General features: G+C 42.5%; 1 protein-coding gene across 2 annotated transcripts in view; it reads left to right on the forward strand.

Annotated features, from left to right (window-relative positions):
- The window catches only part of Pik3r4 (phosphoinositide-3-kinase regulatory subunit 4), a 55,533-nt gene that overhangs the window by 12,864 nt on the left and 19,640 nt on the right, over positions 1-23,029 (forward strand). For both annotated transcript variants that reach the window (XM_027414369.2, XM_027414368.2), the window contains exons 5-13: positions 2,805-2,939; positions 4,475-4,696; positions 7,537-7,710; positions 13,407-13,552; positions 14,909-15,112; positions 18,884-19,085; positions 20,100-20,287; positions 20,817-21,027; positions 22,607-22,772. In XM_027414369.2, coding sequence (XP_027270170.1) covers positions 2,805-2,939; positions 4,475-4,696; positions 7,537-7,710; positions 13,407-13,552; positions 14,909-15,112; positions 18,884-19,085; positions 20,100-20,287; positions 20,817-21,027; positions 22,607-22,772 — 1,648 coding nt within the window. The remainder of the gene's footprint in view (positions 1-2,804; positions 2,940-4,474; positions 4,697-7,536; positions 7,711-13,406; positions 13,553-14,908; positions 15,113-18,883; positions 19,086-20,099; positions 20,288-20,816; positions 21,028-22,606; positions 22,773-23,029) is intronic.

The raw sequence follows: 23,029 nt of genomic DNA on the forward strand, positions 1-23,029 counted from the left end.
TTTGGAGCCTATCCTGGCACTCGCTCTGGAGACCAGGCTGGCCTTGAACTCACAGAGATCCTCCTGCCTCTGCCTCCCGAGTGCTGGGATTAAAGGCGTGCTCCATCAACGCCCTGCTGGGTGCTTTCTTTTTCAATGCATGCATTGTTCTTGGTGTTTCCCATTTGTGGCTTCTTGTTTGTGTATTGTGGAGGCATAATGTGAGGCCTAAAAGTCCAGGATCTCTTTAAGACACATCTGAACATCTGATTTTATTATTTGTGACAGCTTGTTTCTAATTCATTTGGGAATCAGGTAAATCAACTTACATACAAGAAACACAGATTTAGAAAAGCAATATATATCATTCTTATTTCAATCGTATGACCCTGCTTTTGGCTTAGTGTGTGTTACCTGTTCTTAGTTGTCATGTAGGTGAAGTTCTGATGTGCAGGTGCCATGTTAATGTATTCGCATTCACTTACTCATAGGCCTAGCATAAAAGCAATAGCTGTTGTGTATTCAAAATCCTGTTTGATGTTTAGGCACAGATTGCAGATTGCACAAGGTTCTGAGATTTTTGCATTAACCCTGCAGCAGCTTTGAGTAAGGTGTTTTACCTTCATTTTAAGGTTAAAAAAGACTGAGTGACGGGACTGTGAGCCACCCGTTTCTGCTAATGTTTAGTTCCTGGAGCTGCAGGACTAGAACTTGGCCAAGTGTCTGTGATAATTCAGGGTCAGTGACAGTATGACCTAGAAATCTCCCATCTCTTGTTTGTTTGGTGTTGGGGGTCAAAACCAAGGCTTTTGTGCTTGCTGCCTGGTACACAAGTATTCTGCTGAGCTACACCTTAGCCCCTAGTTTCTCCTGTTAGGGTGTTTTGGAATAACATCATGCTTACTATGGGATGCTATCAAGCATATGTAGTGTTCTTCTCTCTCTCTCTCTCTCTCTCTCTCTCTCTCTCTCTCTCTCTCTCTGTCTGTGTGTGTGTGTGTGTGTGTGTGTGTGTGTGTGTGTGTACGTGTACATATTATAAGGGCAGGTATGGATGTTGGGTGTCTTTATCTCTCTCCCTAAATTTGTGAGACAGGTTCTCACCTGAACCTGGAAGTCACCAATTTGGCTAGGCTGGCTGGCCAACAAGCCCTAGGGATCCTCCTGGCTCCATCTTCCCAGCACTGGGATTATAGGCCTGTGCTGCCTCGTCCACCTTTTCATGTGGGTGCTGGGGATCAGAACACGGGTTGTCACGCTTGCATGCAGAGTACCACTGACTGAGCCATATTCCAAGCCCAAGTGTTTGTTTTATTTTGAACAGTGTTGAGCCTGGCTATGGTGGGGACCCTAGGATGAAGAGAATTGCTGTATTGAATAGACTCAAGTGTGGCTGAAATGTGTAAGGCTGTGGATTTGATCTCCAGCACTTGTTTCAGCTTAAGGTAGTCATTGTTGTTGAGAAAGAAGAGTGCAATCTTTCTTCCCTATTAAGAGTCCTAGGTGAAGCACAGAATCAAAAGGGGAGGAGGATTGAAAGTAGGGATGAATAGAAAATGGAGAATAGTGCAGAGCAGACGTAGATGACAGTAAATTCAGTAGTAGAAGTGAGAACGGGATACATTGAGTGGTGAGGAGTGTCCGTGAGTCTTAGAGATCACCAGAGTAAAGACAGTCAGTACAGAAGTGTGGCCAGCAGTCTCACCTCTGTCCACGGAGAACTTCAGGATATTACTTGGACAGCCTTCTGATAATGGTTGATTCAGTTTAGTAATGGCTTTTCAAGGCAGTCCTCATTTATCTGAAGAAATGGAGACTCAGGCTTTGAAGCAGTTCCAGAACCTGGGAGGAGTAGACCTGTCTGATCCCAAGGCCCCATGTGAGGTTACTTTAGAGCTAATGCTTCCGTGTTAGCCTAATAACTCTCTAACTTGTCAGGATATCTTTAAAGGCTAGCTTTGTGGAAGGATTAAGCGTCTTCTCTTTTTCTCTCATTAGAACTGGATACTTACTTTAGACAGTTTCTACAAATGCAGAATTTTTTGTTATTTTTGTTTAGAGATTATCATAGATTATGGGATCAATTACAGAAACTGATTAGGGTCTAACTTGCAAAATCCTGCTTTTCCTGTAGATATTTTTGAGTAATATTTAGATGAATAAGAACTTGAGGTGTGGTGATATATTATTTATGATTTATTAAAGCTTGCCTGAGGATTCAGAAAAGCAAACTATAGAGATCAATCAGGGATGATACACACCTTTAATCCTAGCAGCCAGAAGCTAGGATGTGGTGGTACACACCTTTAATCCTAGGCTTTAGGATTAAGAGGTAGACAGATCTCTGTGAGTCCAAGGCTGCCCAGAGTGAACCAGTCTAAAAGAGAATTATATCTCACACCTTTAATCCCAGGACTCATGAGAGATTTATAAGACAGGAGCAAGGTCTCAGCATCAGGCATGCACATTGAAGACAGGAGTTGAGTCTCCAGGCACAATGAGGAGAGCTCATGGGCCATCCCTTTCACTCTGAGGTAGAGGTAAGGATTAGTGACCAGCTGCTTTGCTTTTCCGACTTTCAGCTTGAAGTTTGAATCTCAATATCAGTCTCTGGGTCACTTATTTTCCGTGTTACATTGGGGATTCTGGGCCTAATGGTGACCTGTAGTCATCAATACTCCAGAGACAGAACAGGAGGATCTCCAGTTTGAGGCCATCTGGGGTACACCGGACCCTGTCTCAAAAAAGTTAAAGGACTTTGGGAGGAGGTTATGAGCAGCTTGAGGATTGGAGATAACTGTAACTGTCCTGCTGGCATCTTGCAGAGAACATCGCTCTATTGGCTGAAACAGCTCTGCGGTTCCTGGAACTAGTGCAGCTAAAAACTCTCAACATGGAGAACGACCCGGATAGTGAAGAGGTAGATGAAGCCACACAGCCAAATGGAGACTACGACACAGGTTGTGTTATTTCTCCTCTTAGAATTCCCATCGTTTACACCAAATCGCTAATGGTAACCTGCAAAAGCTGTCATTTGTTATTCTCTTGTAAAGTGAAGGAACAGGGGGTGTTAGGATAGTAAGGGCCTCTGGCATGTTACCCTTTCTGTCCTCACACACTGTTAGCTAGAAATGATCTACTTGTCCTTGTAGATTCCACACTTGCTTCCTTGCTTCAGCCAGAGTCATGTGAGCAATAAAGCTAGCCCGATTGTGCAGTGAGATAGCCACCCTGCCTGCACCTGTAGCTCTGACCACACCCAAAGGCTACAGGTGTGGGCAGGGTGGATATCTCACTACAGGATTGTGTGATATTCATTAAAAAATGGAGACATCATTACTAAGGAACCTAAACCCTTTCTTCTTGCATGAGTAGTGTTGAGAATCCTTAGTTATGAGTTGTTTTAATTTAGTAATGAATATCTCTGGTTTACATATTAAAGTTTCCTATTTACTATAAAAGAAACACCTATGATGATAAACTCACTAAGGCCCGTGGCTTAGGTTTCTTTGTATCTAAAAAAAAACTTGTAGCAGGTTTTTATCCAAAGATTCAGAAGTAGAATTAAATCTGCTTTGTGCTGGTTAAGTTGAGAATGATTAGAGAAATCTGGTTTACACATTTGTATGCTGTGGACAATTATAAAGGAAATGGAGCATCTTCAGACCATGAATTTAACTGTCACAGCTTTAGAGGAGCTGGAGTTTCCTTCCCTATGAGTGTGTAGTTTTCCCTATCAGACGTTGCTTTTCCCGGGCAGCACTGGGCAGAGTAGGACTGCTTTGCTTCCTTTTGTTCTGCTGAGAGGTGGCCAGCCATGTGCTCTGCAGCCAGGGTGCAATAGGGAAATGGCAAGAACTGTGATCAATGCTCTCAGATGTGGACTTGAGTAGGGACAGTCAAACTCCTGGGTGGACAAATGACGATGAGTAGAGAGGAAGGCTGCTCAGACCATATAAAGGAATTATGATGTACATAAAATACAGATGCACATATGTGTGCATATATATACAAAATACATATATACATAAATACACAAAATACATAATATAAAATCATCTTACTGTAAAATGTCTTCTAAAAGTTACATGCTAAACCAGTCAGGTTCTTTGGCCTCTAATGAGTTGATCTTTGGGGGAGGTAACGAGCATTCCTCCCTGGTACTTCCTCCTACATTTCTTCTTGAGCTCATAAACGGAGAGGTGTTTTGTGGGATGGTAATTGTGCTCACAGCATCCCACCTGCAGACCTTTGAACGGTGGGAAAGGTTAGCAAATACAGGGTTTGTGTGGAAGCTCCTATGGTCATTTCATTACTCCAGTAAGAAGGAAAGAAGACAGGTCTGGCTGTGGTTGGCCATACCGGTGATTTCATCACCCTGGAGGCCAGATTGGAGAATTGTGAGTTCAAGGCCCGTCATCCAAAATGACAAAATACAAAGTGCTTGGTCTGCATGAGTGGGAGAAGATTGATCTTTCTTTTTGTTATTTTTTAGAGCTCCAAGCCTTACATGAAATGGTCCAGCAGAAGGTTGTTACTTTGTTAAGTGACCCTGAGAACATTGTGAAACAAACCCTAATGGAGAATGGAATCACACGTTTGTGCGTCTTCTTTGGGCGCCAGAAAGCCAACGATGTTTTGTTGTCCCACATGATCACTTTCCTGAATGATAAGAATGATTGGCACCTGCGTGGAGCTTTCTTTGACAGCATAGTTGGTATGTTTGTGTTGTTTTCAAAGTCATCTTGAAGATTATAAATTGCCCTCTCTGATCCTTCCACTGGTTTGAAGATAGGTAGTGATATTGTTAAGTTTTGTTTAATGAAGAGTTCTGAGGACTTCTGTCCGTATTCATGTTCTTTTACAATGTAAGTGATCAAGGAGCCGTTTTATTATGTGCCTTGCAGTGACATGAATAGCGTGTGGTCACTGAGAGCGGTGACCGGAGAAAGTGCAGAAGTGACTGAGGAAGGTCAGGTGACCAGGCGGTGCAAAGCGGCAGGAACAGAAACCAGTCTGTTTAAGGCAGAGGCCGCAGTTACATGATGCCTGCCATCAGCTGGGCTAGGAGAGTAACTGATTGTTTGGGTTATAGTTTCCATAAACTATGAACATATACTAATCTTCTTTTTAGAAGGTTTTAAAAATTTAATGAATTTGGGTTTTTGTTTGTTTTATTTATTTTTTTTATTTTGTTGGGGATAGGACACATGTACCATGGTGTGCGTGTGGAGATCATGGGGAAACTTTTGGGAGTTGGTCTTCTCTTTGCACTAGGTGGGACTTGGGATTGAACTCAGGTTCTTCAGGCCTGACATTAGGTACTATATATATAATTATACTTCCTAATTTGATTTACATTTTAAAAATCTAAGTATTTCCTACCATTTCTAATCGATCCTTGAAACTATACTCCAATAGATTCATATTATTTGTCAATAAAGTATTTTTTCTATAAGCAAAGAATATGAGCATGTTTTTAAATTTGTGACATATTTTATGTTAATTTTTGCTCCATCAGCTTTAGGTGCTACACACCCAACACACTCTCAGCCAGGAATAGACTTTAGATTTTCATGTCTGTTTTTCGCTTGCTACTCAAGCTACAAAACCTTTTTCTGATGTTTATGTGTTTGTATTTTACATTATCTTTTATTATCTTGGTTCTTTTTCTTGCATGAAGTTACATTTATGCTTGTGGGTTTTTTTGAAGCTTATGGAGTATTAATTAATTTTTAAGGCAAGTCATTTTCTATGTTTTAATCTGATTTTTTTAATACTTAAGTTTTGCTTTTTGAAACAAGGTCTCACTGTGAAGTTCAGACTGGCCTTAACTCACTGTCCTGCAGCCCAGTACACAATCTGGAATGGTGATTATGTGTGCGCCACCACACATGGCTCAGGATGCTGATGGTCATGTGTGAGCCGCCACACGTGGCTCAGGATGCTGATGGTCACGAGTGAGCCGCCACACGTGGCTCAGGATGCTGATGGTCACGAGTGAGCCGCCACACGTGGCTCAGGATGCTGATGGTCATGAGTGTGCCATCACACGTGGCTCAGGATGCTGATGGTCATGTGTGCGCCGCCACACGTGGCTCAGGATGCCGATGGTCATGTGTGCGCCGCCACACATGGCTCAGGATGCTGATGATCATGTGTGAGCGACCACACACTGCTCACTTCTTAGCGTTACTCAGTTTTTAGAAGTTTGCTTTAGTATATATTACTATTGTCCTTTTTATTTGTAGTTTAAGGAGATTAATGCCCTCTCCTCTACACATTTGCATCCTCCCTTTGCTTAGTTGAATTTTTAATAATTTTACTGCCATAGTAAACATTTACTTTGTGTCCTATGATTAAAATAAAGTGTTTTCAAATAGACTTATTCTAAAGGATCAGGATAACATTTACATTATAACGAATGTGTTTTAATGACTAAGAGTCAGATAGTTACTCCAGAGTGCTCTGGTTTGGTCACTCCCCTGCACTTGAGGCTACTGCAGCAGAAATCAAATTAGGAAGTATAATTATATACTTTCATCTTTCAGTGGCTAGAGTCCCTGTGCGTTTTAACTTATTTCATGTTCAAATGTGACCTGGTGTGTGCTCTGGAGTTTTAGATTTTCTTTCTTTCTTCACTTGTCTTCAGGGTTCTGCTTTCTTCCCAGTGTTATTTGTTGCTTGAAATCTATCCCTCTTCTTCCTTCTGTTATTCTTGAAATTGATTGTGGGGAGGGAGGGAAGAGGGGGGGAGGAAGGAAGGGAGAGAGGGAAAGAAAGAGAGTACATGTTTGTGTGGATCATTTCATGTGTATATGTGTTCTTGTGGGTCATTTCACTTGTGGTTTTGTGTGTGTATGTGTGTATATGTGTGTGTAGGCTACAGGTCAGTGTCAGTTTGTGGTTACTGTCCACCTTACTGCTTTGAGGCGAGGTCTCTGAAGCTGGAGCCCATCCAGTACTCTAGGTGGTCAGCCAGTGAGCTCCATGGATTCCCCTACCTGCTCTCTCCAGTGTTAGAGTTATAGACGAGAGATCAAACCTGGGTCCCCATGCTTCCACAACAGGCACTTTAGCAATTGAGCCCCCTCTCTAGCCCCAGATGTCCCTGAAATAATTATGTCTAACTGGGTTGGAGGATTTTGTTAGCTGTTGTTGCTTTTCCTCCTTGAATCCGTTGGGCTACATCTGTTTTGTCGATTCTCCACCTCCTGTCTGTTTTGCTGGAGTTCTATTTTCAGGAAACTTCTGAGAAAGAGCTGTCTAGGAGGTACACCTCTATAGTCCTTGCATGTCTTAAAGTGACTTATTTTTGTTTTCTCATTATTGACAGTTTGGGGAGACCTGTGTTTTTTCTGTTGTGAGTTATGGAGTCCCCAAATTTCTGGAGGACTGACTTTGGGTTTTTTTGTTTGTTTGGTTATTGTACTGGGAAGGAAGTTTGGTTCTTCCCTGGTTCTGATCAGTGGCTTGATGTTCACACTGTAACAGGCTGCTCTGTGGTGACATGTGTTTTCAGGTGTTGAGTGACAGTAATACTGCCTTCCCTTTCAGGTGTTGCTGCCTATGTTGGCTGGCAGAGCTCCTCCATCCTCAAACCCCTGCTCCAGCAAGGCCTCAGTGATGCTGAGGAGTTTGTCATTGTGAAAGCTCTCAATGCCCTGACCTGCATGTGCCAGCTAGGGCTGCTGCAGAAACCCCATGTCTATGAGTTCGCCAGTGATATTGGTAAGCTTCTGTTTTTGAGACTAAGAATGGGAAATTTGGGTGTGGGAATAACTTCATATAATTTCATTCTGATAGAGTGAGAATACATACAAAAGAAAGCATAATATGTCTTTTGGGGTCTGTGTTACTTCATTCATGATTTCTTTTTTTCTGGCTCCATCCATTTACCTGAAAACTTTCATTTTCATTTTTCTTAACAGCTGAATAATATTCCACTGTGTAAATGTATATTTTCATTATCCATTCTTCAGGTGACAGATACCTAGGCTGTTTCCAATTTCTAGCTTTTACAAATAGAACAGCAGAGACCATGGATGAACAAGTGTCTCTCTAGTAGGATGTAGAGTCCTTTGGGTATATGCCCTAAAGGAGGATGGTGGCTCTTGAGGTAGCTTGACCCCATCCTTCCTGAGGAACTGAGGCACTGATTTCCATAGGGGCTGTACCAGTTTGCACTCCCACCGGCAATGAGTGAGTGTTCCCCTTTCCCCAATCCTTGTCATTTGTTTTATTGATGTTGGCTATTTTGACTGACGTAAGATTAAAATCTCAGAGTTGAAGAGTGAACAGCCCGCAGCCAATAGTGCTAAGGTTTTCTTTATTGAGATACACCAATCAAGTGAGAGGGAGGGAGCTGGAACCAGCACTGGTAGCTGGGGGAACAAAAGAGAGAAGGGCCAGGTCTCCACACGTGCAGCCCTTAAGAACCTTGCCTTATGTCACCCCCGCCCCCCCCACTTCCCTTCACCCCGCCCTCATGGGCGTGTCCCGGTACACCTGGCACCTGTCTGGGTTGCCTGGGGCGGGGCTAGGGTGTCTCCCTACACAGAGTAGTTTTGATTTCTGTTCTCCTGATGGCTAAGGATGTCGAGCATTCTTTTAAGTGTTTCTCAGCCATTTGTGTTTCCTCTTTTGAGAACTCTCTTTAGTTATGTTCCCCATTTTTAATTGGATTTTTTGTTTTCTTGGTGTCTGGTGTCCTTTATATATTCTATCAAATGAACAACTGGTAAAGATATTTTTCTGTCCTTATGCCTGCAGTGTATTAGTCCTTAAAGATAAGCAGGCTTTTGGTGTTGTCGTGTCTTTATTTTGTTTTTTGTTGTTGTGGTTTGCTTGTTTATTCAGCTTCTTTGTCTTTTGACTGTAAAATATAATCCATCTTTATTTAAAAAGTATTTAGTAAAGACGCCTTAATGCTTTGTTATTGATTCTGATGGTTTTGTAGTCCTGTATCATTCTTAATCTCTTATATCATTCTTTTTTCTCTTTTTCTCCATTTTTTATTTGAATTAGAAACAAGATTGTTTTACATGTCAATCCCAGTTCCCTCTCCCTCCACTCCTCCTCTCGCCCCCCTCCCAACTAACACCCTAACTATCCCCATACCCTTTCTGTTCCCCAGGGAGGGTGAGGCCTTCCATAGGGAGTCTTCAGAGTCTGTCATATCCTTTGGGATAGGGCCTAGGCCCACCCCCTTGTGTCTAGGCTCAGGGAGTATCCCTCTATGTGGGATAGGCTCCCAAAGTTTATTCCTATGCTAGGGATAAGTACTGATCCACTACAAAAGGCCCCATAGATTTCCGAGGTCTCCTCACTGACACCCACGTTCATGGGTCTGGATCAGTCCCATGCTGGTATCCCAGCTATCAGTCTGGGGACCAAGAGCTCCCCTTGTTCAGGTCAGCTGTTTCTGTGGGTTTCACCAGCCTGGTCTTGACCCCTTTGCTCAACACTCGCCCTTCTCTGCAACTGGATTCCAGTTCAGTTCACTGTTTAGCTGTGGGTATCTGCTTCTACTTCCATCAGCTGCTGGATGAAGGCTCTGGGATGGTATATAAGTCAGTCATCAATCTCATTATTAGGGGAGGGCATTTAAGGTAGCCTCTCCTCTGTTACTTAGATTGTTAGTTGGTGTCATCATTGTAGATCTCCAGACCTTTCCCTAGTGCCTGATTTCTCTTTAAACCTATAATGGCTCCCCATATTATGGTATCTTTTATCTTGCTCTCCTCTATTCTTCCCCCAACTCAAACTTCCTGCTCCTTCATGTTCTTCTCAACCCTCCTCTTCTCCCTTTCTCATTCTCCTAGCTCCCTCTCACCTCTCATGCTCCCTTCTCTGGGGGACCATGTATGTCTCTCTTAGAGTCCTCCTTGTTTCCTAGCTTCTCTGGTGATGTGGATTGTAGGCTGGCAATCCTTTGCTCTGTATCTAAAATCCATATATGAGTGAGTGCATAACCATGTTTGTCTTTTTGTGACTGAGGGTTACCTCACTCAGAATGGTTTCTTCTAGTTCCATCCATTTGCCTGCGATTTTCAAGATTCCATTGTTTTTTTCTGCTGAGTAGTACTCCATTGTGTAAATGTACCACATTTTCTCTATCCATTCTTCAGTTGAGGGGCATCTAGGTTGCTTCCAGGTTCTGGCTATTACAAATAATGCTGCTATGAACATAGTTGAACAGATGTCCTTGTTGTATGAATGTGCTTCTTTTGGGTATATGCCTAAGAGTGGAATTGCTGGATCTTGTGGTAGACTGATTCCCATTTTCTTGAGGAGTCGCCATACTGATTTCCAAAGTGGCTGTACAAGTTGGCACTCCCACCAGCAGTGGAGGAGTGTTCCCCTTTCTCCACATCCTCTCCAGCATAAACTGTCATTGGTGTTTTTGATTTTGGCCATTCTGACAGGAGTAAGATGGTATCTTAGAGTTGTTTTGATTTGCATTTCCCTGATGGCTAAGGATGTTGAACACTTTCTTATGTGTCTTTCAGTCATTTTAGATTCCTCTATTGGGAATTGTCTATTTAGTTCTGTACCTCACTTTCTAATTGGGTTATTTGGTGTTTTAGAGACTAGCTTCTTGAGTTGTTTGTAAATTTTGGAGATCAGCCATCTGTCAGATGTGGAGTTGGTGAAGATCTTTTCCCAGTCTGTGGGCTGCCATTTTGTCTTGCTGACTGTGTCCTTTGCCGTACAGAAGCTTCTCAGTTTCAGGAGGTCCCATTTATTAATTGTCAGTCTCAGTGTCTGTGCTACTGGTGTTATGTTCAGGAATCAGTCTCCTGTGACAATTAATTCAAGGGTACTTCCCACTTTGTCTTCTAATAGGTTCAGTGTAGCTGGTTTTATGTTGAGGTCTTTGATCCATTTGGACTTAAGTTTTGTGCATGGTGATAGAAATGGATCTCTCTACATGCCAGCGTCCAGTTATGCCAGCACCATTTGTTGAAGATACTTTCTTTATTCCATTGTAAACTTAGCTTCTTTGTCAAAAATCAGGTGTTTGTGGTGTGTTGGTTAATATCAGGGTTTTCACCTGCATTCCATTGGTTTACCTGTCTATTTTTGTGCTAATACCAACCTGTTTTCATTACTATAGCTCTATAATAGAGCTTGAAGTCAGGGATGGTGATGCCCCTGGAATTTCCTTTATTGTACAGGGTTGTTTTGGCTATCCTGGGTCTTTTGTTTTCCATAGAAAGTTGAGAATTTTTCTTTCAATGTCTGTGAAGAATTGTGTTGGGATTTTGATGGGATCATTTCTGTTGTTCATTACATCATCCTTTTTGATGCTGGGATTTTTTTTTTAAAGTGCTATGCTTTGAATCTTTAAAATCTCATAAATTTAATTTTCACCTACTCAAACCCCACACTTCAGTTTTTCCTCTTGTATTTTATGTTGTTGATACAATGACCTATGTACTTTATATGTTGTGTATCCTTAGGGAAGTTATTAGCACTAACGTTCCAGGCTGGCCTTGAACTCATGACCTCTTGCTTTGGCTTCAGTCCCCCCAGTGTGGGTGTGCCAGGCATGAGCCACCACACTGGTTTAGTGTAGTGATTCTGAGATGAGGATGGCTGTGGTGTTGTTGATGATGATTATTGTGATTTCCCTGGAGGTGGTTTTAAGAACTGTTACTCCTGCTTAGATAATTCTCAGTTCTCTGCTTGCCTTATGCTCGTCACCAGAGAACTGGAGCATATTAGAGAGAAAAGATTGAAGGCTAGTTTTCTAAGAAATTCTTTCAGCTCAGGCTTAAGGCTTTGATGTACTTTGTCGGCTAATTACTGCTATAATAATGCAGTGTGTCAGTTAACCACAGAGTCTTAGTAAACACTGCAGTGTATCTCTTTGTCATGCACCTATGGGTTGTGTGGGTGGCTCTGCTTCAGGCTGAGGGTCCCCTTTGTCTTTTGATCCATCTGTCTCATTGTGGTGCCATGGCTGAGGCTGCCCCAACTGTTCTTCTGAGGTGACCAAAGCACAGGAGAGCAAGCCTAGCTGTGCAGCACATTCCCATTTGCTAACATTCATTGACCAAGGGGTTGCTAGAGGTTTCTTAAGTATGACAGGTGCACTGGAGGCACATGCGTGTGGGAAACTTGGAGTCAGTATTTATCTTACCCAGCACCCAACCCCTGTCATGCCATTGTGGCTCTGTCAGTGCTTTGCCAGTTTCTTCTGTTCTGGATTGTTGAGGTGTTGGGGTTGAATTCTGGGGCCTTGTGCATGTTAGAGAAGCACCGTACACTGAACTCCATCCTTTCCTTCTTTACATCAAAGGGAAGAACTGGAAGAACACCAGCCCTTCCTTGTCACATGGATCAGGGCTGTGCATGGATTGTGAAATAATAAAAACCTTCATGGGTAATGACAAGACCATGTAAGGACTTTGAAGAGAGATTTTATTTTACTCTGTGTGTGGGGGGGGGAGGGGTGCCCTGTGTGTGCACTCGAGCACATGCATGTGTGCATATGTGCACATACTATTATATGCTTGTGGCGGTCAGAGGACAGCTGTGGAGTTGGTTCTCTCCTTTCACTTTACATGGGTCCCAGGGCTCTAACTCTGGTGGTCAGACTTGGTGGTGGCCCTGAAGAGAGGGATTTTGAACAGGTTTTTCTCTTTCATTTTCATGTAAGCATCACCAGTAAATGATTGCTACATCGTTGTTCCCATGGACTTCTGATAAACAGCTCCGAGTATATCTTTGCAAACTTAGAGCCTGTGCAACTATTGTGTTTTACAAGTTCGAGTTTTATTCTAAATCATGTTTTTTGTGACTTTGATTAATTGAAATAAATGATTTAGGCTTAGTGCATAAAACCATTAAAAGGAAGGAAGACATTCTGTTTTCTAGGTTAATCTTGGAGTTAGAACCCTGAAGAATAGACATGATGTGTTCTACTTTTTCATTCACTATGACAGGCAAAATTATGAGTTATGTGCTAGATTTGACCAAACCCTGCATTAAAAAGAATGTCAAATAGGTCAGATTGTTTTCTCCCCATGTCTCTGCTTTTTGTGTGGTAGCTGCCATCCTGAACCTATAGGGTGAAATGGATCACTCCTGCGTGTTGTTGGGATATTTTTTTTTCTCTGTCCTGGAGTTTTTAATTCAGTGCCACAAATGAGTATGTGCTAAAACACTTTCAACTCTGAAAAATAGAAATTTTACAGAGGAGAGGTTAGTTTTGTAGTATGGCTGGTAAGTATGACAAGGGAGTGTTATAACTTTGTTTTATTGAGTTTCTATTTTAGGCAAATATGTGCAAGAACTTTCGGGTAACACTGAGGCTTGATGTCTTTATGAAGTTGTTATAATGTAAGGCTTTGTATGACCTTAAAATTTAAAGTTTTGTGAATCTGGTTTGATCTGCTATCTTTTTTCTTCCCCTTTAGCTCCCTTCCTGTGTCACCCTAATCTGTGGATACGTTATGGCGCAGTGGGATTTATCACAGTGGTAGCTCATCAAATAAGTACTGCCGATGTCTACTGCAAGCTGATGCCTTATCTAGACCCATATATTACCCAACCAGTAATCCAGGTACACATCTTCCAGCCTGTGACCAGTCCTTTCCAATTATATCTTTAGAGTCCTTTACATCAAAATGTATTTAAGTTGGTTTGTAACATTTTCATACACCTTTTGAGCTAATAATGTTATAATCATCTGTCATTTGTGGATTTTTGTTTTTGTTTTTGTTTTTTCGAAACAGGGTTTTTCTGTAGCTTTGGAGCCCATCCTGGCACTCACTCTGTAGACCAGGCTGGCCTCGAACTCACAGAGATCCGCCTGTCTCTGCCTCCCGAGTGCTGGGATTAAAGGCGTGCGCCACCAACGCCCGGCTCCTTCTTCATTTTAAAATGTAAACTTTTTTTAAAGTTTTAATTTTGTGTTTATGTTGTGTGTCCTGGTGTGGGTTTGTGCACATGAATGAATGCACTACTCTTAGGGCCAGAAAAAGGCCTTGGATAGAGTTACACGTGTTCCGGAGCCTCCAGGCATGAGTGCTGGGAACCCAGCTCAGGACCTCAGAAGAGCAGTAAGCATTCATAACTATTGAGCCATCTCCCCAACCCTTGTTTCTTCCTTTGAGATTAGACAAAGGCACCCTTTAAGTTTCAACTGCAACAGTTAATTATATACAAAGACCATTCTTTACATCTGGGTGTGGTGATGCACACTTACAATGTCAGTTCCCAAGAGACCCACACAGGAGGATTGTGAGTTCATGGCCTGGGTTACGTAAGGAATTTAAGGTCAGTATGAATTAGGTAGTAAGATCCTGTTTCACAAGGCCAGGGGCTGGGCTTTAGCTCAGTGGTGGAGCATTTACCTACATGTTCAAGGACCTGGCTTCTGTCTCCCAACATTGACAGGAAAAACAAGAGTCTTTTGGGTCACTGCTGGCAATAACTATAGCTTTATTATATATGCCTTGACCAAAAAAGTGTTCCTAGACCACTAAGAGAAAGAAGTCTTGAATTCTGGAGAGAGCATTTTGAAGAAGGGTTTGGGTCTGTTGGGGACATGTGGAAACTGAAGGGAAGCCCTGTGCAGTGTTTGCTTAGATCTCTGGCCAGCGCCTGTGTCTTAGGCCTCTGAACCATGGGTAACTTGTAGATCTCATCTCTACAGACCCAGGGATGGCTTGCTCTGAATTCCCGAAACCTTTGCCTTTGGGTATTTATTATTAGTCTTCCGTGGGTGGTATGTACTCTGGTGGTAACTTAGGCCTTTAAAGTTGGCCAGTTTCCTATTTGTCTCCTAAAAACCCCACTGTTTTCTTAGAAAATATATACTTTGTTAACTTTACACAGGTTGTGCATACTGAGTTTGGAAGTAATTGCTCTAGGTACTGTAGTTTTAACTAATCACTTTTTTACTTTTCTAATATAGATTGAAAGGAAGCTTGTCCTGCTCAGTGTTCTAAAAGAGCCGGTGTGCCGCTCTATATTTGATTATGCCCTGAGGTCCAAAGACATCACTAGCTTGTTCAGACATCTTCACATGCGGCAGAAGAAGCGAAATGGCTCTCTTCTTGACTGCCCTCCACCTGAGGACCCTGCCATAGCACAGCTTCTGAAGAAACTGCTCTCACAGGTGTGTGCCTTCCTCAGGCCTTCATGTAAACAGGTGTTATGACAGTGTTGAAGCATCTATTTACATGCTAAAAATGTTCTTGATTAGCTTCTATCATGACAAATGAAAATGGATTTGTCAAATCTTGTGTATTCTCTGTGGTATCTAAGCAAAGACAATAACCTAAAACACTGAGTTAGACTAAATTAGGACCCATGGGAGACTATCCCCTTTCCTTTGTGATTGCTGGGAGACTAGAAAGAGACTTGAATTTAAGTACTATTTTTAGTTCATTTCTATACTTTACCAAAATATAATGAAGTTCAGCTAGAAGAAATATTTCAAAACACAGATGCCTCACCCCAGTCCAGACTCACACTTGTTACTTCGTGCAAACAGCTGCAGGAGCCTGGGTGTACAGTGTCTTTGGTTGAATAAGCCAGCACTTTACTGTTGTGTTTAAGTCTGAATTTGGATCAGTTAACAAATCCCATAGAAACTAAAAAAATTCCTGTAAAACCCTTTTACTCTTTTTGGCATTGGTAGGGCCTTTTTTAAAATACTAAATTAGATTCATCTTTCTGTTTTATATGATATGTAGGATCTAGAGTCAGATTTGGAATAAAAATGCTTCTAAATAGCCAGTGTTGGTGGCACACGTCTTTAGTCCCAGCACTCGGGAGGCAGAGGCAGGTGGATCTCTGTGAGTTTGAAGCCAGCCTGGTCTACAGAACGAGTTCCAGGACAAGTTCCAAAGCAATACAGAGAAACCGGTCTCAAAAAAAAAAAAAAATGCTTCCTTATGAAGTCTCTAATTGATGGAACTCCATGAGCATAGAACAGACTAAGGACAACGACCATTAGCTCTGCAGAATGTTTTCATAGAAAATGCTTACCAGCCATGTCTCACCTGAAAAAAAACATGTACTCATCTTTAGATATTTTTAGAGATTGTTGAAGACAGGGTCTCCCTGTGTAACCCTGGATGGCTTGACCTCACTACATAGACCAGGCTGGTCTCAAACTCAATAGATCTCCGTACCTCTGCTGAGATTAAAGGTACTTGCCACACACAAAGGACTCACCAGAATTTGATGAGCTTTGTAGTATAAATGTTTTCCTGTATTTTACTTGACCTTGAATATCATTGATGATGATGTTGCTAGGAATTGAACTGGGAAGCAGCCTCTGCTTCTCTTAGCCTTTTTGTTCCCTACCGTTTTCCCAAGTGCCCCCTCTGTCACTGCCACTCCCTCAGTGCTAGCTCCCAGTTTTGGATCCATGACAAAATCACTAGACTGTCTGACTTTGGTGCCTCTGAAAGGCAATGCTTGGTATGTTTGCCATTTTCATTGCATTTGTCTGAGTGGAGAACAGAGGAACAAATTAGCCTGTCTTAAGTTGTTGCTGTTGATAGCATTAGGAGGCTCACAAGCGTGAGGAGACTTACACTGTGTTCCAAGGACACTTGCTGCCAGCAGAAGTGTTATCAAGCCAGAGTGTAAGCACTGTCAGTACAAAGGACAGAAACCACTAGCTTCCATTGTAAAGATACCTGACAGTCCGCTGCTGTGTGTTCTTTCCGTGTTCTGTGACTGTCCTTAAAGCCCGTGCAAGCAGCTTTGTTATCTGTGCTGTAGTTAGAGATGCGGTGCAGGGTGCTTTAAAGCTGACATTTTAACCTAAGCCCATTACAACCACCCTGCTGCTGTGTTCCTGCTCAGATTATAGGGATGCAAGTCCAAGATGGCAAGCTTGTTTGATTTTGATAGATGCATGAAGAAGCCTATGAGTAGCAGCTGTCTTCTCCATGTTTCTTCCTTTTTACTGGTTTTAGCCATTACTCTGTTCAGGTTACCAGTATCACTAGCAGAGGTTTGGATCTGACTTTGGAGGCAGAACCTGAGTTCTTGTTCCTAATGGGCAGGCTAAGAAGAAAGAGAGCTGTAGCCTCTCCCAGTGGGAGCTCCGAACTCTTTTGTTTTGGGGCTCAGGCCTTCTTTGTGCAATTCTGTACTTGAGGTGTGTTGCCGGTAGAGTGGGCTTCTCCAGAACAGCCTGATGTTGCTGTCGTGGGCATATATATGTTCTGGGCTTGAGATAGCGGCCTTGAACATTCCTTTGGAACAGCAGGTATGTGGGGCCTGGGATCTCTCCAGCAGGGTGTATCGTCAGGAGGTGGCACATGCAGGGATGCTTTAGTTAGATCTCATCTATAAGAGCTCTGCTTTGTATCCATTTAATAAGGGACTGTAGAGGACATGGGATGATCCATTCCATTCCTTATTTAGAAAAATACATTTTAAACTTTTGACTTGATTTTTATGTTAGTACTTTTTAACTTTGTAGCATTGATACAAGTGCAAAATTGAAGCGGCCTGAGAGGATACATAATAAAATCCCCTCAGTTGGCATCCATCTAACTTTTCTTTACTCATTGTGAATGTCATGTTGTTGATGCTGAATTCCTTTACATAACATTGGGCCTGGTCTCTTGACCCTTGGAATCAGTTTCATCCTTTCTAGCCTGGCTTTCAAGCTTTGTAAGGACAGATCCAGAGCACACTTCTTACAGCCCCTGGAGCCCCACCAACATGATGCTCTGTGGACATGTGGACACAACAGTCTATGTTTCTAACAACTCTTCACTTTTGGCAGATAGAAACATGGGCTGTTCTGGGAAGTATTTGGTCTACTGCGTTGCTGTTGCACTTTTCCTGGCCTAGGTAGTCTCTATGCATATGTAGTTTAATTTTCAGCCAAAGAATTGAGGACCCCCCACCCCGCCCCATACACCTTAGCCCTCTAACATGCTCATGGTGTACAGCTGTCTTCTCCATTTTCTCCCCTTCTGTATTGACATTTGTAGCATTCTTGAGCTCAGATCTGTTGTATGTTGGGTCCCTTTTCCATGGCCATGGCCATGGCCTGGAAACTTTCCAGGAAGGATTCTGGACAACTGCAAGAACAGGACTTATCTCTGTCTTGGGGACTATAACCCTGGGCTGCCTGTTTTCTCAGCCTGAAGTGTCATTTCATGTTTTTCAGTCCACTTCTAAGCTTGTTTAAGTGGGGAGGTAACTCTCGTCCCTGTTACTCCATGAGGCTGGCAGCAGAAGCCTGCCGCATGTTAAATGCAGAAGATTAAGTACTGTACGCTGTCAGGCCATCCATGGAAGCCTGCCCTGTGTTGAGTGCTGGATGACTAATGTTTCTCCATCAGGCTAGCAGTGCTGGCTGAGTTCGGCTCTGTAACTTAGCCTTGGTTCTGACACAGCCCTTCTCCTTTCTTTCTTCCTCAGGATTGTTTTGGTTATGCCTGGCCTTTACATTTCCATACACATTTCTTTATGAGTTTTCAGAAATCAGCTTGTCACTTCATAAAATGATATCAACTTATTGGTGTGTTCATTGGCATTGCATTGAGCCTGTCGGAGACAACTGAAGTCCAGCAGTTTAAGTCTGCTGGTTGTTAGGGCATGGTGTGTGTTCCCATTGTATGGTCATCTTTACTGACCTCAGTGATATTATATGGGTTATGTGACAGTGCTTTGTCCCTCATTTATTGTGAATATTTTGAGTATTTGTTTAGTTAGGTTTTTTTGTTTTTGTTTTTTTTTTTTCCATTTTTGAATCAGGATGTCTTTATAGCTCAGGCTGGATTGAATTTACTGTCATTGGGCCTCAGCCTCCCAAGTGCTGGGATTATAGGGGCAAACCTTTATTATTAGTCATCTTATATATTTCTGCTTTTGAAATTAACTCAAAATACATGGTTTAATTTGGTTTTAGGGAATGACCGAAGAAGAGGAAGATAAACTTTTGGCACTGAAGGACTTCATGATGAAATCAAACAGAGCGAAAGCCAATGCAGTAGACCAGAGCCATCTCCATGACAGCAGCCAGAAAGGTGTCATCGACTTGGCAGCCTTAGGCATCACTGGGAGACAAGTTGATCTTGTTAAAACCAAACAAGAACCAGATGAAAAGCGGGGTTAGTACATCGGGGTGCTCATTTCGCTGTTATTAGTTATGTTATAAAGCTGGAATTAGTTAATAAAGAATAAATACCCCCCAACCCCCATTTCCCAGATAGAGAACTTTGAAATACAGTGACTCAGTTACTTAATAAGTAGACACAGGAGAGGCACAGTTGAGAGTCCAGATCACAGCTCTGTCAAATGAAGGCCAGTCTCCAAAGCTCTAAGACCATGCTGCCTCTTGTGGAAGGGATGATTCAAGCCATTTTCTAACTCTGTAACTGCTAACTCAAGGCCAGCCTCTGTAAAGCCAGATACAGGCTTCTGGAGTATCAGTAGGGTAGTGCCCGATAAATTTAAAATAAACAATGAAATATAAAAGAGTAGAGGCCAAAGAATCCTTAGTCATTTGGCAACTTGATACTTGGAACTGTCATCTCCTGTGACACCGACATCGGTTGTCTGAAGTTCATATGATCTTGTGTATACCCTTTCTGCAGGTATGGTTCACTGTTAACTATATGCCTTTGAAATCCCCCCTGTTCCTGTATCATATTTTAAGGCAGCAAATTATATTGAAGTAAGCTTTGGGATAAAGTGTTTGCAACTTAATTACTAATGGCTTACATGTATTTTATATAAAGCACCAATACATACCAATAAGAAAAAAATCAAGCACTCCAAAGGAAAAAGGTGAAGGATTTAAGCAAATAATTGGTAGAATAGATGTTATACATTAAATGTAAATAATTAAATAAAACAAAATTAAAATATCCATTTTCTACCTGGATCAACACGGACAATTCCTAGTGTTGGCAAAATTGTAGGTGGATAAACATTTCTATGTGCTGACATGGTAAGTTGAACATATCTATATCTGTATATGTGCCTTCAGGGACATAGAGCTGAATAAAATGGAGCCCCAAAGGAACACACAAGAAGTAAGGTCCATTGTGTTCTCTTATAAACAGACAGTCAAATCAGATCGGTTTGCCTTCAGACTAACTATTCCAAATATATTTTCATAGCCAGAAAACATGTAAAACAAGACTCCAATGTGAATGAAGAATGGAAAAGCATGTTTGGGTCACTGGAACCACCGAATATATCACAGGCCCTGCCTAAAACCAGTGACCACGAGGTGGGTCAGACTGGGAAGCCACCTCGCTCTGAGTCCTCTGCTGCTATTTGTGTCCCTTTGTCAACTTCTCCACAGGTACTGTCATGTAGACAACAGTCATCCTTATGTCTGGGTTTTGCACTGTTTTATATGTTGAAAGGCTGTGTACTATAGAGAAACCAAGTTGGTGTCTAAGATCAGTTTAGTTTTATAGCCAAGGGAAACCCAGTTCCTTAAGTACCAAGAAGGCCACTCATTTGAGACACTTGCCAATAAAGCAAACTGAAATAGGGCTAAAGACTGAATTGAGATTATAATTAGGCTACAGAAAACATTTTAAAACTTTTAAATCTTTTTATTCTTCCTTCAGTGTAACAAAAACCAAAAATATTTTGGGAGTGGATTTGAAGTGAGTTTGTAACTTAAAACAACTACCCCAACCATTCATATTTTAATTAGAAGAAATTGACTCAGAAAAGTTGAAATTTCACTTGTTCTTTTCACCTGAGTCACTAGAGGTTATTTTAAGGAAAAGAAGCTGGTGTAATGTATGGATGCAACATGGGAACATTTTTAACTTAAATATACCTGGCTGTGACACATATATTTATATGGTGCTTTTCAGATTTCGGAAGTAGCACACATCCCCAGTAGGAAGCCAGCGATTCAGGTTTTAAGCAGCACAGTCCTGCCGTCCACTTACCAGATCCGGATCACCACGTGCAAGACTGAACTTCAGCAGCTCATACAGCAGAAGCGTGAGCAGTGCAATGCAGAGCGCATAGCCAAGCAGATGATGGAGAACGCTGAGTGGGAGAGCAAGCCACCTCCTCCAGGTGAGGAGTCGTTCCTGCACCCTTGCCTGGAATCCAAGCCTGGGGTCTAGTATAGGAACCCAGTCAGATTAAGCACCCCTGATCTGAAAATCCAAACTCCTCCGCTTAAAAGTTCAGGAGTTTTAGCCGGGCGTTGGTGGCACACGCCTTTAATCCCAGCACTCGGGAGGCGGAGGCAGGCAGATCTCTGTGAGTTTGAGGCCAGCCTGGTCTCCAGAGCGAGTGCCAGGATGGGCTCCAAAGCTACACAGAGAGACCCTGTTTTCGAAAAACCAAAAAAAAAAAAAAAAAAAAAAAATTAGGAGTTTTAGCATTTCTGATGACAGGCTTTGGTTAGGAAGGCACATGACCACCCCTGTGCTCACGAGAGCCTTGGAAGAGCTTCTGAGCCTGCACCTGCTCCTGAGCATGTACTTTTTGTTGTTGTTGTTTTTGGTTTTTTTGTTTTTCAAGACAGGGTTTCTCTGTGTAGCTTTGGAACCTATCATGGCACTCGCTCTGGAGACCAGGCTGGCCTCGAACTCACAGAGATCTGCATGTCTCTGCCTCCCGAGTGCTGGGATTAAAGGCGTGCGCCACCAACGCCTGGCAAATGTCAGCATTTATAATTACCAACATCTAGAATTCCGCTGCTGTGTCTAAATTTTAAAGATAGTTATATGCATACTGAGGTCATTGATGAGACATGATCTTTGGTGTCAGAATTTGTAACTTTGGGGACATTAATTATACATAAAAGAATATGCATAATAAAATACGAAAAATTATAGCTGCCATTTACAAAGTACTGGGAAATCCTTGTAGGTGCTGAGGCTGAAATTTCTAATTCTAGTGTGTTTACACCATAGAAGAAGTGATTGCAGGCAAAGAAGACAGTAACAATCTGGGCATTTGCTTGTTTTGTTCCTTTTGTTTTGTTTTGATACAGGTCTAAGTAGTCCTGACTCTTCTAGAACTTGATATGAAGAACAGGCTGGCCTTGAACTCAAAGAGCCCCACTTTTACAGCCTTCTGAGTGCTGGGACTAAAGGCGTGTGCCACCATGCCCGCCTGATATCTGAGTGGTCATGTGGGCTGGGCAGTATTGGACCCACACATGTTATTTATGTGCATACCAACCCCCTGGGGTTAAGTGGGTTAACCTCATGTTACAGTTGGGAAGATGACAAGTCAGTGAAGTTCATCAATAGCCTGGGTCACTCTAGTATCCCAAGCTGGGGTTTTTTCAGCGTTCTTGCTCAGAAAGTGGTCTCGAAGCTGTTTGTCTAGGCTAGAAAAGCCATACGCCATGCTGCTAAGTCAGCAGTCGGTGTTTTTCAAGGGGGTAAGTGATTGCTTTGCCTCTCGAATCCTGAAAAGGGCCCGAGGTGGAGTCTTCCTGAGCAGTACTTAATTGCTGCCTTGGTCTCTTAGTGATATGTCACAGCCCAGTAGACCCCTGTGGGTAGGCTAGCTGGGTGACCTTTTAATTGATTGGTCCTTCTGATTGCTCTGAAGTTAGCTGTTGCTGATTGTAGCTGGGGAGGTGGGGGAGGGGTCTCTCCACCACAGGGTAAGAGACACTCCTGCTTTTTCTCAGGGTGGCGTCCTAAAGGTCTGCTAGTTGCACATCTTCATGAGCACAAATCTGCTGTCAACCGAATTAGGGTCTCTGATGAGCACTTACTTTTTGCAACATGTTCAAATGATGGCACTGTGAAAATCTGGAACAGTCAGAAGATGGAGGGGAAGACCACCACGACAAGGTAACAAACACGTCCTGTCCCGTGATGGGGTTGGCCCTGTCGGCTAAATCAGCAGTGCTTCCGGAGTGCTTTCTCTGCATCAGAGCTCTTAGGCCTAAAGTCCTGTGCCACTGGCCATCTGGGAAGTGAGAGCAAGAAGTATAAATAAAGTATTGAAAAGATACATTAGGTGACAGGGGGATGGGGCGGACGTTGGGGACTGGAATTTTAAGTGAACTGTCCAGAAACTACCTCACACAGAAAAAATGAATCTGAGG

This window comes from Cricetulus griseus, chromosome 4 (assembly GCF_003668045.3).
Source record: "Cricetulus griseus strain 17A/GY chromosome 4, alternate assembly CriGri-PICRH-1.0, whole genome shotgun sequence".
Classification (NCBI taxonomy): Eukaryota; Metazoa; Chordata; class Mammalia; order Rodentia; family Cricetidae; genus Cricetulus; species Cricetulus griseus.